The sequence below is a fragment of the Archocentrus centrarchus genome, chromosome 7 (genome assembly GCF_007364275.1).
Source record: "Archocentrus centrarchus isolate MPI-CPG fArcCen1 chromosome 7, fArcCen1, whole genome shotgun sequence".
Taxonomy (NCBI): domain Eukaryota; kingdom Metazoa; phylum Chordata; class Actinopteri; order Cichliformes; family Cichlidae; genus Archocentrus; species Archocentrus centrarchus.
The window spans coordinates 36543668-36560318 of NC_044352.1; the positions used below are offsets into that span (position 1 = coordinate 36543668).

Sequence of the window (16651 nt, forward strand, 5' to 3'; positions counted from 1 at the left end):
GGTGGATGCATGCATGGATGGATGGATGGATGGATGGATGGATGGGTGGATGGATGGATGGATGGATGGATGGATGGATGGATGGATGGGTGGATGGATGGATGGATGGATGCATGCATGGATGGATGGATGGATGGATGGGTGGGTGGATGGTTGCATGCATGGATGGATGGGTGGATGGATGCATGGATGGATGGATGGATGCATGCATGCATGGATGGATGGATGGATGGATGGATGCATGGATATTGAGAAGTGTTTTTGAATGGTAAAAAAAATCTGAATGCTGACTGACTCTGAGAGCAAGTTGTATGGCAAGAGATTTTTGATTGGTGTTTTTGCTTCCTTATGTCTAGTCATATACATTCATTAATTGCAGAATATTCCATCCATAAACCTGTGGAAAGCTGCTTTAGAAATGCTTTAGCTGCTCTAACAGTTACAGTATCATTGTGTGTAAATGCTATATTGCTCCTGTAACCAAACTCATTTCCTTGCTCGTGCTGGTGGTGATTCTACTTTAACTGAATGCTTCCAGCTATAGAGAAGTGCACTGACAAAGGCTGTCTCTGTTTGTCCCTTGTGGAACTCTTGGCTTTCAACATGACTTTTGTCTTCATTGCCAGTGTGCTCGTTCTTATTGAGGTAAGGCTGCTCACAAACTGCAGTTGATAGACTTGAAACTGTTTGTGCCATTACTACTCCTGATCTAACAATTAAAGGTGTGTATAATACATTTATGCCACTTTTCCAGAAGTTCCTACTCAGCTCAACTTGACTCGACTTGGATTTTAGGGTTTTCCATTAGGTGGTAGTACCTGGTGCCAGGTACTCTTTTAGTACCTACTCAGTTCCAAGCAAGCTGATGTCAATGTGACGTCAACAGAAGGCATGCCACTGATTGTCCAGGGAGTGACGTCACTTGATGAGTCATGAGAGCAACTCCTTCACAAGAATTAAACCTGTTGGTGACATTACAGGACTTCAGGCTGCCTTGCTGAGATGGTACTCACTTGTAATTGACAAACAAAATTGAGTAGAGTAGAATCAAGTCCAGTCGAGTAGGTACTAGTGGAAAAGAGGTATTAGGCTCATAATAGGGGGGGCCTCTGCAAGTCACTAGGGCTAGCACCTGGTGATACTATATGATCATAATACTCGGGGTTAAGGCCACCACTTGAGGGAAGTGGTGGCCTAAGGGGAGAAGAAGAGGGTTCATCACTGAGAGGACCCTGGTTCAAATCCTCGGGCTGGCATCACTGTGGGTCCCTGAGCAAGCCCACCCCCCCAGGTTGCTCCCCGGGCGCCCCTTGGCTGCCCCCTGCTCCATGCTGTGCTGTGTGTACTACATACTCCATGTGTGTGATGGGTTAAATGCAGAGAATGAATCTCACTGCATGTATATGTATGTGACAAATAAAGCTCTTTCTTCTCTTTCTTCTTCTTAAAGTGGGCAGGCGGGCGATTTCCTATATCTGGTGTAAGGGTGCAGTATAGGGAAAGAATCACTTTTAAATAAGATAAAAAAATTTGTATTATGCTCTGAATTCAGAAAGATATAGGACTGTGCAAAAGGCTCAATTACCTTTCATATCTTTGTATTTTGCTAGGAAAATGGGAAATAATTGCAGTGTTTTATTGAAACACATGCAAACATACATAAAAAGGCAGTATATAAGGAAAAACAGAGCTTACAGCACCTCGGTACCGAAAAACCGCTCGCTGGTGCTAATAGTAGTGCCTGCTAACTAATAGCTGAAATTCTCAGCCTGGCGCGATATCTCAGCAAGGTGCAGTGCCGGGTGACCAACAGTTAGCTAGAGCCCTGCGCCTTTATTCTTCAGCCTGAACTCTCTTAAACAGCTTTCTTGCAATTTCTTTAAGTAAAGTTCAGGAATAGTTCCTCAGGCTTCTTGGACATTCCAAAACTCTTCTTTGGATGTTGCTGCCATTTCTTCCACTTTCTGTCAAGATGACCCCTCTCTTCTTTAATAATGTTGAGGTCTGGGGAGGCCAATCCATGACTGATAGTGTTCCACTGTGTGTTTTCTATTCAGTTAAGCTTTTACTGCACTAACAGAGTGTTTGGGATCATTGTCCTGCTGAAAAATTAAGCTGTTTTCCAGACAATATTACACGATTGATCAAAATCTGATATACTTTAATGCATTTATATTATGCTACTTTCAGGTGTTTACTTATTCACAAGGGGTCGCCATAGCAGGTAGCTCCGCATGTTTGTTTTAGCACATTTTTTTACCCTGGATGCCCTTCCTGACACAACCCCAAAGGAATTTGTCTCTCCTCCTGGGACAGAACTGGGGATCTTTTGCTTGTTAGACAAGTGTGTATAGCACTACACTATGGAGCAACTACTTTTCTGTGTTCCTAAGTTCATCAGTCTTGGCAGGATACCCAATACCAAGTTGGTTCTTTGCTAAGTTGTGCATGTGTAGGCACAACACTAGTTCATCCTTTGAGTTAGGTGGCTTTTTTTTTACTAGAATCACTCAGACAAAAACATGTCTCTGAAAATGTTCAGGTACAAGGACTGAACTGAAAATGAATGGAAAAAGCAGCCAATGTCCAAAGAAAAACTTTAAAAGATCTTCAGAAAGTCCAGAGAACTATTGTTCAAGAACACTTTAAAACATTACAAGTCTGATTCCTTGGAAGCAAAATATAAAGAAATGAGGGGGGCGCAAGACTTTTGGACAGTACTGTAAAAGCAGACATAGTAGCTTAAATTTAAATGAATGTCTGCTGACCTTGATATAACCTAACACTGACCACCACAGACTGTGCTGCACCAGTCCAAAATAGCAATACTGTAAACTAATCGGCTTAGCCTGCACTAGTGTGTATTAAACTAATATTTCCAAGCAGCTTTTGAATAACACACAATTATTATACTTTAATTTGTTTTTCAAGTCTTTCACAATATAAAGAAAACTTAGGCAGCTCATCATGTATAATATCTGATTTTAAAAATCTAGCGTGATTTAGATCCTCGCCCAAGCTTTAAATTCTCAGTTTATGCGTTTGATTTGACCTCACATTGTAAGTCCTGTGAAACACACAGCAATGGAAACAGAAAAGGTAAAAGGCCACATTAGGAGGCTGTTCCTGTGAAAAAAAGTCCTTGAGCTTGTTCTCAGTTCTTTTAGTGTAAAAACAGCTACCCCTTGTACTTTATTGCCATTGTTTTGCAGGATTTCTAAGCTTGAAGCCATGAAGTCTGATATTAACTGGTTGTTGTATGTTGTTTCATTTTGATGTGTTTGTGATTCTAGACAATGCACTAACATGTTGTATCATATTTTCAGCCTGTGGCTGCGGGCTCAGGAATTCCAGAAATCAAAAGTTACTTGAATGGAGTGAAGATTCCTGGAATTGTTCGGTTACAAACTTTTGTCTGCAAGGCTGCCGGAGTCCTGTTCAGTGTGGCTGGAGGTAAAGTGGGTTTGGGTTGGAGTCACTGACATTTTCACATTAAATGTGCCAGACTGCCTCACATTTGCCCCATTCAGGATGCTTTGAGCTTTACTGAATAATAATGTTATTAACAAGATAAAAATATATTCAAACAGATAATCTTATTAAAGGTCAATAGGCAGAAAAGGGTTTTCTTTCAGACAGCCCTCCTCCCTTCTCTGTCGTAAGCCCCCTGTTGCAGTGGTTACTACTGTTGCTTCCTTCCTGCAGGGGCAGTGCAGAGTCCTTTTGAATGGAGTTTTCATGTTCTCTTTGACTTATTTCTGAGCATAGATTGTCCACAAAGAATAAACATGATAAAATACAAACTACAGGAAAAATTAGAAAAAGTTAATAACATGCAATATTAGCATATAAACACATGAGGAGTGAAGAGAGTGGAGAAGTGCTTAGTACATCACGGTAAGTTGGACTATACGCTATAAGCTTTATTAAACAGGAAAGTCTAAAGCATATTCTTAGGAGCAGATATAGTGTTTGTCTCTTGAATCCAAACTGTGAGCTCATTCCACAGGAGTTGAGCCTGACTTTAGGAATTCAACGAGCTCTCTGGCTGTGCACCCACTGAAGGCAATACTTACAGGTCCACCAGGCTCTACTCAGCATGTTTCAAAAGTATTCCAGAAGCAGCTTTCTGTGCCACATTGCTAAAAATGGTGCTATGTCGATGTGATTTGATTTTTTTAACCAATGCTGTGTCAAACTGCACAGCACAAAGGAGGTGGGCAAGACGTTGGAGAAAGGAATAGTATTGAGGTTTTGCAGACACATGACCACTAACCACGAGACGTTAACTCTAGGATCAAATGAATGAGGCCCCAGTAACACGGGCCTAAAGACTGGTCCGCGGCCATGTGGTAATCACTGGTCATAAGGGGACAAATACATTTTTCCCTGATTGGTTGCAAGTGGTTGCTGGGGCTTGATGCTGGTCACTGGGAAATTGATAAAGTCTAAAGCTAAAGTCCCAGTCAATGCAGGCCTATAGTACAGGCTGGTCAGTGGCCCCCTGACAATCACCTGTTGCTAGGGAAAAACATGTATTTCCCAACATGTCTGTGTAAGTTCTCAGTCATCCAGGTCATAGTAGTCTTTAGAGCTTGAAAAGAAGGCAACCGGACTTCTTTAGGTTTTTTTTAAGATGTTTGACTTCTTATCCAAGAGGTTTCTTCAGTTCTAAAATGCCTGGCTAGAGTGCCAAGAATTAAACCCCTAGTAGGGCCTGTCTCCTTTGGAGGTGGTTCTGGGGGTTGTAAACCTACTAGAAGAACCTTGATCACGTGAATCGTCACATGAGCCAAGGTGTGGGTCATTAGGGCACCAGGGCACGTGGTGCAACCTCTATGTGACATTGATATGCATTTGTGAAGTGGCTGTTAGATTTCTTCTGTGTAGAGTTCTGAGAACTGCACCACATACACTGTGTTGTTTATCTTGTGCTTGGGTGTTTTGTTAGATGTTAGATGTTAGATGTTAGATTCAACTCATTGTCATTGTGTGCACAAGGCACACAATGACAATGATCGTTCCAGATCACTCATCCAGAGACAAGCATCTGTGGTCATGCAGCCAGAGACCGGCGCTTGTCCTTGGGATGAACCAGTTCTTGTCTGAGGGTGTTGCTAGGTCTGAAATGCATTTAGACGTTATGCCTGGAGAAAATTCTTCCTAGTTTCTCTGGGAAGCCTGCTACATAAGGGACAACAATGTTGTTTCATCTGTGATTCTGTTTGTCCCTGGTTGGTGTCTGATATTCTTTCCTGTCCATCTTCGCTGATTTAATGAAGGCCCAGGTCTGATGTGTACATTCCTGATCATGCCAAGTTTATGTTCCAGTTGATGGTGGGAGTCAAAAAGTAGGTACTGGACTGTTTATATGGGTTTGGGGTAAACTTCAGTGTTGAGGCTTCCATCCTTGTCAGTGAGCACAGCAACGTCCTGGAATGGGGACCTGTTTTCCTTAGTATCCTCACTGGTGAACGTGATGTTTTTATCCACTGAGTTGATGTGTTCAGTGAAGGCCTCTACTTCTTGGGTTTTGATTTTGACCCAGGCATTGTCTGTATTTTAAGTATTGTCCCATTGAAGGAGCCCAGGGCTTTACTTTCCACTTGCTCCATGTAAAACCTGGCTGCCGTGGGTAATACTGGGGAGCCCATGGCACATACTTGCTCTCTAGAAACTGTTGTTGTATTTGAAATATGTGGTGGTAAGGCAGAGGACTAATAGGCTGCAATTCTCATCAGAGGTAAAGCTGGTACTGTTGTTTTGGGTCTTGCTTTAGTCATTTTCTGACCGTCTCCGCTGCCTTAGTTGTAGGTATACAAGTGAAAAGTGAGATGAGATCAAAGGAGACTGTGGTTTCATCTACAGTTGGCACAAGTTTGCAAACCTTGCTGGTGAAATCAGTGGAGTTTTTGATGTGTTGAGGAGTGTTCCCCACAAGAGGAGCTAAGATGGTGACAAGGTGTTTGGCAGTGTTGTAGGTGGCTGAGTTTATACTGCTAACAATGGGTCTGAGTGGGACTTCTTCTTTGTGAAGACCTTCATATATGGACTTCCAAAGAAGTCCATATATGAAGGGTGTAGCATCCCTGGGTTTGTAGGCGGTAGTATGTAGCATAGTCAGTGGCTTTTTTCCCCTTTCAATGGGAAAAATTGCACCAGGCTGCAATTTGTGAGGTCTCTTGCCTCGAGACCTTGTAAGTGTATCTGTTACTGAGGAGTGTGGTAATTTTGGAGTGATAATTAGTTGAGTTGAGAACAACAGTGTACCTCCCCTTGTCAACTGTTAATATGGTGTTGCTCTACTCTACTTTGGGATGTGATAACCTTCTTTTCCTGAATGGTGAGGTTGGAAGGAGGTATTCTTGCACTGGAGAGGGCCACTGAAACCTTCATCGTGATTTGTTCTGCTTCAGGCTATGTCAGTTTATTAATCCTCATCACCATGTCTGTGGCTGTCATGTGGGTCCGCTGTGGTGGTGATATTGAGACCTTTGGCTAGCACATCCTTTTCTAGTTAGGTGAGGTTCATATCCAATAAGTTCTTCACCCACTTGTCCTGCTGGAAGTAGTTGTCTTTCTGTTTAGTTCAGGTGATCTGGTATTAGCTCAGAATAGTAAGTCATTGCTTGCAGTGTTTGGAATTTCTGAAGTTGTCTTTCTTTGGCTTTCATGTGTTGCCTGTTCATGCGTTGTTAATGAAATTTGAAACTTCCTACAAGATGGAAGAAAGTAAAAGTGTTGTAAGTTCCTGCAGGGTCTGGTTGATCTTGTTTTGGAGTGCATCTATAGTGAAATGAACCTGTCTCGTCTGTTCACTCAGGACCTGGTTCCATAAGATCTCCTCAGCTCTGTGTCCCTTGACCATGGACCCAAGGCACAAACTCTTGGGAACCAGTCTGGACTGTCTGCATCTCAGGTTAAAGCAGAGGTCATTTCTATAGTCCTTGATACCCTTTCATACTCCCGCACCAATTGAAGGGGGTTCCTCCCAAAGTGCAAGGCAATTTGCCTCCAACTGGTTGGCAAAAACCCCTTTGTGATTGCTTTGTATTATTACTGATCAAATTGCTTTGGCCACTTGTTTGAGTTTGGAACTTGACGGACTTGTCTGCAAATACTGTCCAGCTACAGTCCAAGCTGGAGTGAAATTATGAAAAGTGTGACCAAAGTAACAGCTGTGCCTTTTGAAACATGTTGGCTGCAGGAGCTTTTACTTTGAAGATGAATCTTCTGTGACTTTTTGAAGTTCTACTTCTGCTGAGCTAGTAGTGAGTATTTGCAGACAAACATGAAACATTACTGGCAACCATGGCAGTGTGCTAGCAACTGCAACTGTAAGTAGGACGTTATTGGTGCAGCACCTTCTTTGCAACTGATTTCACCCAGTGAAAGCCAGCAACCTCCAGGAGTCTCTGCCAACCAGTCTGTGAATACACGTTTCCCTTGCACTCTTGAGCATTGTGTGCATGATCTCAAGTGAGAAACCTCAATAGAGAATCTGGGCAAATTTCAAAATAAACAACCCACCATTTTTTTCTTCTGAGATGTATGATTTGTGCAAAGTATGGAACAACATTTTGTTAGAGATGCGACGTCACAAATGCCATGCTGTGTTACTCGGGTGATAGTTGTAGCCCACTCTAGTTTATGAACTTCTAGAAATCACAAGTCTGCACTCCGGCAATGAAGTGCTTTATTGGGAAATTTTATAAGTTGGGCTCATTTGGGACTTTGAAAATGATGATGAAGTGATGAAGACACATGGACCGCTTCTCTGATTCTGTGTGTTCACTCAGGTCTCTTTGTGGGGAAAGAAGGTCCAATGATACACAGTGGAGCCATCGTGGGAGCCGGCCTTCCTCAGGTACACCAAAGCAATGTCACTTAGCTTTTATTATTATTTTTTTAATGAAACAACTTTAGACACTAAAAATGAATTGAAATAGACCAACATTGACATTGTGATTTTCTGGTCTTATTGACCACTCAAAGGGCTTTACATATAAAGTGAGGGGCAAACCATCAGTTCAAGTTTTCTTCACAGTGCAGTATAGTAGAGTATATGGATGCATTTGATGCTTGTGCATATCAGACATTTTTTCTCTCCATCAGTTTCAGAGCATTACTTTCAAGAAGATCAAATTTGACTTTCCCTACTTCCGCAGTGACAGGTATGTGACAGTAATCTGGTTATAATAAAAAATGTCTTGAGCAGAATAACCTTGTTTCAAATAAAAGTTGGAATGCTGTGTAAAATGACAAAGACAAATGGAAACATAACAAGACATTTTCCTAAAGTTCAGACCCTGAATCTGGCCTTTTAGCATCTAAACTCTTACTAAGGAGCTTTGTTGGAATATATTAGGACTGGGAGAAATAGACAAAAAATCATATCTTGATATTTGTTAGCTCAATAACACTAATCAGTCTGTATCTAGATATTATTTTCCATAAATTAATAACTTTATAATACTTAATACTTATAATAAAATCATTTTGAATAGTTAAGTGGTGCCTTGGGTCAAGAGTTTTAGCAGCGGTATAAAGCTGTCTTGTTCCACAGTTGAGATGGGGTCCATATCTTTGATGATAGGATAAGCCACTGCTTTAGTAATACCACTGCACCTCTCACTGTTTTTTTTTTATAAAGCACAGCATGGGAAGACTTCACAGTTAGGGTTGCAGCATGCAGTTTAACATACTTTTTGTATTTCACTTTATAGTGTTATTGTAATTGGTGAACGATGGTAGGTTAAAACTTGTTTTTGGCATTCTCTGCAGGATACATTCTTATACTGCTCCAAACCCTATTTTTCTTTTATCAACCAGCTCCTCTTCGGTAGCCTGTCTCATGTCTCCAGACATAGAAACATACAACAATCAGGAATAACACTATGATCACTAAGTGGTGAAGTGAATAACACTGATTATCTCTTCATTATGGCACCTGTCAATGGGTGGGGTATAATAGGAAGCAAATAAACATTTTATCCTCAGAGTTGATGTTACAAGCAGGAAAAATGGGCAAGTTTAAGGATTTGAGCAAGTTTGATGAGGGCCAAATTGTGATGGCTAGACAACTGGGTCAGAGCACCTCCAAAACTGCAGCTCTTGTGGCATGTTCCTGGTCTGCTGTGGTTAGTATCTATCAAAAGTGGTCTAAGGGAAGAACAGTGGTGAATCAGCAACAGGGTCATGGGTGGCCAAAGCTCATTGATGCATGCGGGGAGTGAAGGCTGGCCCATGTTGTCCACTCCAACAGACGAGCTACTGTAGATCAAATTACTAAAAAAGTTCATGCTGGTTCTGATAGAAAGGTGTCAGAATACACAGGGCATCACAAAACAATGTAAATTTTTCTAAATGTTAATGAATTAAAGATGATATATTTGATATTAGTGTGCAGTTAGCTTAGATAGCGATATTAAATACCTTCTTGACAGATATGTTGATGATGGCAACATCTCTGTTTTGGCCTTCAGTTTTATGAGTCTCTCTTTTTCAATTGATGAAAGTTGTGATGTTGCAACTGTAGGCAGCAAAAGGTCCTACCGGTGATGTTATAGTAGCTGGAATGGGCAGTGCCAGCTTTAGCAGGTTTGTTGCCTCTGGAACGGTTTGTTCAAGGTCAGTTTTCAACCAGACAAGGGACCAACCTCTCATATTTGAACTGTGTAATCCAGTGAGGTCTTCTCTTAGCCTGACAAAATCAAATACTTGGTGTATAAAGCCAAGCTTCCCAGTTTTATATGATCAGATTTACCTGACAGGTTATTTTTGCAGTCAACTAAAGCCAAAAAATCAAGCTCTTCCAGGTTGTTGAATTTTACCTCCATTTGTGCCCTGATATGATCCTGCATGCTGTAGAACACCCTTTTTCTCTTTTTTCAGACTGGCCTCTTGGTGTCCATGACATTGTTAGCCATACCAGTCCTGCAGCACCTGATCCAGCCCTAACTATAAGCTTGATCAAAAAGGAAAATTTTAAGCCTAATCTTAAAAATAGAGAGGGTGTCCGTCTCCTGAATCCCGAAGAATTTTAAATTCTATTCTAGATTTAACAGGGAGCCAATGAAGAGAAGTCAATATGGGAGAAATCTGCTCTCTCTTTCTAGTCCCTGTCAGTACTCTAGCTGCAGCATTTTTGATCAGGGAGCTTTTAGGACAGCCCGATAATAATGAATTACAATAGTCCAGCCTAGAAGTAATAAATGCATGAATTAGCTTTTCAGCATCACTCTGAGAAAGGATGTTTCTGATTTTAGAAATATTGCGCAAATGCAAAAAAGCAGTCCTACATATTTGTTTAATATGTGCATTGAAGGACATATCCTGGTCAAAAATGACTCCAAGATTTCTCACAGTGTTACTGGAGGCCATGGCTAACTAATTGATGTGTGTCATCTGGCTTCATGGATAGATAAAGCTGATTATCACCTGCATAACAATGAAAATGTATGCAATGCTTTCTAATAATACTGCCTAAGGGAAGCATGTATAATGTAAATAAAATTGGTCCTAGCACAGAACCCTGTAAGTAACCTTAGTGTGTGAAGAAGACTCCCCATTTACATGAACAAATTGGAGTCTAACACATAATATAGTTAGCAAGTACAAGTTAATTCTTCCTTTTTTACCAAGTGCAAACACCTTTCTGTGCTTTCCTTTGCTGAAGATCCTGTAGGTCAAGCATTGGTCTCCCTTCACTTAAAAACCGAAAAGTTGTATAAAGGTGTGTTAGAGGTGTCATGATGCTGGCTAGCTCCGTGTTAGCTCTCTTGAACTTGTTGTACGTTATGTTGGCTAGTACTGAATGAAAACGCTGAAAGGCAGTATTGTGATCTGCCTCTGTATTGTAAATGTTAAAGTATATGGAATCTTATTAAGCATTCACAAATACTCATCCTTAAAATAATAAAGCAGGAAAAGGCAAAAGTAGCCCTAGTGCAGCCAGACTGCCCACAAGAGAGTGACGTTGAGTCATTTTTGTTGGGCTATGAAAAGTAACAGACACTGCCACTTCATCACCTACTGTATGGTATTGGAAATCAAAAAATAAAATATTATTGCATTAGCTGTAAAATATATATTTTTTGCAACTACTTACAAGCTAGGCACTGCCTACTTTGGGCGTGTACTGCCTACCTTCCCTACTCTGCATGTCAATGACTCCTACCTTCTTTTCCAAATTGCTCTTCCTTGACCTTAGTGGAAAATGTCAGGAGGTAAAGCAAAGGTGTGAAGGAGAATTAATATGGAAAGCAGAAGGTCAGTGCATAGAGAATCTGACTGCCCTTGGACGTACTTGCTCTCCTTCCCCTCCCCTACCCACCAAGTAGATGGATGCTCTTCTCTGAACCTGGTTCTGCTAGAGGTTTCTTCCTGATAAAAAGGAGTTGCTTGCTCATGGGGACTCGCCTAATTGTTCGGGTTCTCTCTGTAACGTTGTAGGCTCTTTACCTTATAATATAAAGTGCCTTAAGGTGACTGTTGTACACTCATAATTCTGTGTGACACTTTTCACTTCCACAACACTATTCACATACTCTTCCATAAAGATTACCCCTGCTCTATTTCACTTCCTATCTACACCATTGTAGAACAGTTTGAAACCACCTGACCTTGCCTTCACTTCCACCTGGTCTCTTGCACATACAGTATATCTGCCTTCCTTCTGTCCATCATATCAGCAGCTCTCTCCCTTTACCAGTCATAATCACTGCATTTAAAGTTCCTACTCTCACCTCCACCCTCTGCCTCTCCTTTTCTCATGCTACATCCAAATAGTTTATCTTGGATTCCCTTCTTGATACAACCCTCCCCATTTATCTTGGCTTGGGACTGGCTCCAGGAGTACATGGGCTTGTGGCCTCCCCCAGGGTCTGGTTACACCAAAATCTGTATTGCTCAGCATTAATGGTGTATTTACAGATGTTTAAATTACACATGCCATATTCGCTAATCTACCTCTATGCCATCATAGATTTTGGTTTTCCCGTACACTTTTGACACCCATCAGTTTGCATATCTTGCAAACAGATCCACAGAGGACGCCATCGCTGCAGCTCTCCACTCTGTGTTGAGCCACTTGGAGCAGCAGCAGAGCTAGGCTTTCATGCTCTTTGTGGATTACAGCTCAGCGTTCAGCACAATCATCCCGGATATTCTCACCACCAAACTGCACACCCTGGGCCTCCCCCCTCTGGATAAAGGACTTCTTAACCAACCGGCCCCAGACTGTGAGACTGGGGCCCCCATCTCTCCTCCACCCGCACACTGAGCACTGGCTCCCCACAGGGCTGTGTGCTGAGCCTCCTCCTGTACTGCCTCTACACCCATGACTGCAGTCCGGCCCATAATAACAACCTCATCGTCAAATTTGCTGACGACACCACAGTGGTCGGACTCATCTCAAGGGGAGATGAGGCAGCTTACAGAGAGGAGGTCCTGAAGCTGACAGCCTGGTGTTCAGAGAACAACCTGCACTGAACACCATGAAAACCAAAGAGGTCATCATCAACTTCAGGAAGCACAGGACTGACCCAGCTCCCCTCTACATCAACGGCGAGCGTGTGGAGAGGGTCCACACCTTCAGGTTTCTCGGTGTCCTCATCTCTGCTGATCTCTCTTGGTCAGATAACATCACAGCTGTCATCAAGAAGGCTCAGCAGCGACTTCACTTCCTGAGGGTCCTCAGGAAGAACAACTTGGACTCAAACCTGCTGCTGACCTTCTACCGCTCATCCATTGAGAGCCTGCTGACGTACTGTATCACAGTATGGTACGGCAGCTGCACTGAGGCAGACAGGGTCAGGCTTCAGAGGGTAGTCAAGACAGCACAGAGAATCGTTGGCTGCCCTCTCCCCTCCCTGATGGGCATCTACACCTCCCGCTGCATCAGCAGATCCAGGAACATCATCAAGGACAGCTCACACCCTGGCTTTGACCTCTGACCTGCTGCCCTCTGGCAGGAGCTACAGGAGCATCAAAGCCAGAACAAACAGACTCCAGAACAGTTTCTTCACCAGAGCAATCACCACCCTGAACTCACACACTCACCCACTGTAACTGTGCAACACCCACATCTCTGTGCAATATTATATTATTCATACTGAACAATATCTGTCACTCCTATATTGTGTAATATCCAGTATTCATTCACCAAGTGCAATATTCACCATCTTCATTATTGTATGTATACACTTATTTTATTTTTTACAACGTATATCTTTTTATACATTCTCTTATGTTCTATATTTTTTATGCATTTTATTTTCTGTATATTTTTAGAAGTTCTAATTTATATTTTATATTTTAGAAAGTTTGTACTACATGGCACTGAACAGGAGTGGCCCTCCAATCTCATTGTACATCCTGTATAATAACAATAAAGGCATTCTATTCTATTCTATTCTATGCACAAATGGTAAACCATATGGTCCCTGTCCTCTTTATTGTGTTGATAAAGATTTTAAGTTACTTTCTCAACTCGAACTTCAGTAAGTTTGAACATAGAGAAAATGGGGTTTGAAGATAAAGTCATTCATTACTAAATTGTCCTAGTTACGGACTTTTAAGGGAACAAATGATCAGATTTCTCAGTTTCAACCTTTGGTATGATGTCCTTGTATTATTTTTAATTATACAAAGATTTTGAATAATGTGCAAGTCACCAAATTCTGCTTTTATTTCTAGTTTACACAGTGTCCCAGCTTTTTTGGAAATTGGGTTAAACACTGTACACTTCCATAGCTGTGTAAATACTGTCAGGTGTGGCTGACAAGTTTCTTATCTGTTCTTCAGAGATAAGCGAGACTTTGTGTCAGCTGGTGCTGCTGCTGGAGTAGCTGCTGCCTTTGGTGCTCCAATTGGTGGCACCCTCTTCAGTCTGGAGGAGGGCTCTTCATTCTGGAACCAGGCCCTTACATGGAAAGTGGTAGGTCACTCTATCATATACAGTTAAGTTAACTTTTGAAATTTTGTCTGTACACCACCACAGTGGCACCACCATCAGGCAGCTCAGGAGGGGAAAGTGGTGCTTCACTCACACGGTTTATAGTGCGGGTGGGGTGCTGCTGACTTTACCTGAGGCTATAGTCAGACGGTGGAAGGAATACTTTGAGGACCTCCTGAATCCCACTGACACGCCTTCTGTAGTGGAAGCAGAGTCTGGGGATGAGGGGGATGCCTCGTCCAGCACTGGTGATAAGGTCACTGAGGTGGTTAAACAACTCCTTGGTGGCAGGACCCCTGGGACGGACGAGATTCACCCTGAGTTCCTGAAGGCTCTAGCTGTTGTTGGGCTGTCTTTGTTGACATGCCTCTGCAACATTGCATGGAGCTCTGGGGTGGTGCCACTGGATTGGCAGACTGTGGTGGTGGTCCCCATCTTTAAGAGGGAGTTTGCCCATCCAGTCTACATGTGTTTTGTGGACTTGGAGAAGGCATTTGATTTTGTTCCTTGGGGTATCCTGTGGGAGGTCCTGCGGGAGTATGGGGTGTCTGGCCTGTTGTTATGGGCCATTCAGTCCCAGTACAACTGCAACGAGAGCTTGGTCTGTATAGTTGGCAATAAGTCGCACTTGTTTCCTGTGGGTGTTGGACTCCGCCAGGGCTGCCCTTTGTCACCAGTTCTGTTCATAATTTTTCTATCCATCCATCCATCCATTTTCTTCCGCTTATCCGGGGCCGGGTCGCGGGGGCAGAAGCCTAAGCAGAGAAGCCCAGGCTTCCCTTTCCCCAGCCACCTCCTCCAGCTCATCCGGAGGGACCCCAAGGCGTTCCCAGGCCAGCCGAGATACATAATCTCTCCAGCGTGTCCTGGGTCTACCACGGGGCCTCTTCCCGGTGGGACATGCCCGGAACACCTCACCCAGGAGGCGGCCAGGAGGCATCCTAATCAGATGCCCGAGCCACCTCAACTGGCTCCTTTCGATATGGAGGAGCAGCGGCTCTACTCTGAGCCCCTCCCGGATGGCCGCACTCCTCACCCTATCTCTAAGGGAGAGGCCAGCCACCCTTCGAAGGAAACTCATTTCTGCCGCTTGTATTCGCGATCTTATTCTTTCGGTCACTACCCAAAGCTCGTGACCATAGGTGAGGGTAGGAACGTAGATCGACCGGTAAATCGAGAGCTTCGCTTTTACGCTAAGCTCCCTCTTCACCACGACGGACCGGTGCAGCGTCCGCATCACTGCAGAAGCAGCCCCGATCCGCCTGTCGATCTCCCGCTCCCTTCTCCCATCACTCGTGAACAAGACCCCGAGATACTTGAACTCCTCCACTTGAGGCAAGAACTCGTTCCTGAGCCGGAGATGGCACTCCACCGTTTTCCGGCTGAGGACCATGGCCTCAGACTTAGAGGTGCTGATTCTCATGCCAGCCACTTCACACTCGGCTGCGAACCGTTCCACTGCGAGCTGGAGGCCCCCCCCTGATGAAGCCAACAGAACCGCATCATCTGCAAAGAGCAGAGATGAGACTCTGAGGCCACCAAGGAAGAAGCCTTCCGCCACCTGGCTACGCCTAGAAATTCTGTCCATAAAAATTATGAACAGAATCGGTGACAAAGGGCAGCCCTGACGGAGTCCAACACCCACAGGAAACGAATCCGACTTATTACCGGCTATACGGACCAAGCTCTCACTGTGGTTGTACAAGGACTGAATGGCCCGCAACAATGGGCCTGACACCCCATACTCCCGCAGAACCTCCCAAAGGACACCCCGAGGGACACGGTCGAATGCCTTCTCCAAGTCCACAAAGCACATGTAGACTGGTTGGGCAAACTCCCACGCACACTCGAATATCCTTGAGAGGATAAAGAGCTGGTCCAGCGTTCCACGACCAGGACGAAAACCGCATTGTTCCTCCTGAATCCGAGGTTCGACTAACGGACGCACCCTCCTTTCCAGCACCCTGGCATAGACCTTACCGGGGAGGCTGAGGAGTGTGATCCCCCGAAAGTTGGAGCACACCCTCCGCTCTCCCTTCTTAAAGATGGGGACCACCACCCTGGTCTGCCAATCCAATGGCACTGCCCCAGATCTCCACGTGATGTTGCAGAGTCGTGTCAACCAAGACAGCCCTACAACATCCAGAGCCTTCAGGAACTCAGGGCGAATCTCGTCCACCCCAGGGGCTCTGCCACCAAGGAGTTGTTTAACTACCTCAGTGACCTCACCCCCAGTGATGGTCAAGTCATCCCACTCATCCCCAGACTCTGCTTCCACTACAGAAGGCGTGTCAGTGGGATTCAGAAGGTCCTCGAAGTATTCCTTCCACCGTCCGACTATAGCCTCAGGTGAAGTCAGCAGCACCCCCCCCCGCACTATAAACAGTGTGAGTTAAGCACTGCTTTCCCCTCCTGAGTCGCCTGACGGTTTGCCAGAATCGCTTCGATGCCATCCGAAAGTCTTTTTCCATAGCCTCACTGAACTCCTCCCACACCCGAGTTTTTGCTTTGGCCACTACCCGAGCTGCATTCCGCTTGGCCTGTCGATACCTGTCAGCTGCCTCCGGAGTCCCACAGGCTAACCAAGCCCGATAGGACTCTTTCTTCAGCTTGATGGCTCCCTTCACCTCCGGTGACCACCATCTGGTTCGGGTGTAACCACCACGACAGGCACCAACCACCTTGCTGCCACAG

General features: G+C 44.1%; 1 protein-coding gene across 1 annotated transcript in view; it reads left to right on the forward strand.

Annotated features, from left to right (window-relative positions):
• The window catches only part of clcn6 (chloride channel 6), a 53011-nt gene that overhangs the window by 18935 nt on the left and 17425 nt on the right, over nt 1-16651 (forward strand). The window contains exons 6-10 of the mRNA XM_030732882.1: nt 539-645; nt 3327-3453; nt 7800-7867; nt 8116-8174; nt 13807-13939. Of these exons, the coding sequence (XP_030588742.1) occupies nt 539-645; nt 3327-3453; nt 7800-7867; nt 8116-8174; nt 13807-13939 (494 nt within the window). The remainder of the gene's footprint in view (nt 1-538; nt 646-3326; nt 3454-7799; nt 7868-8115; nt 8175-13806; nt 13940-16651) is intronic.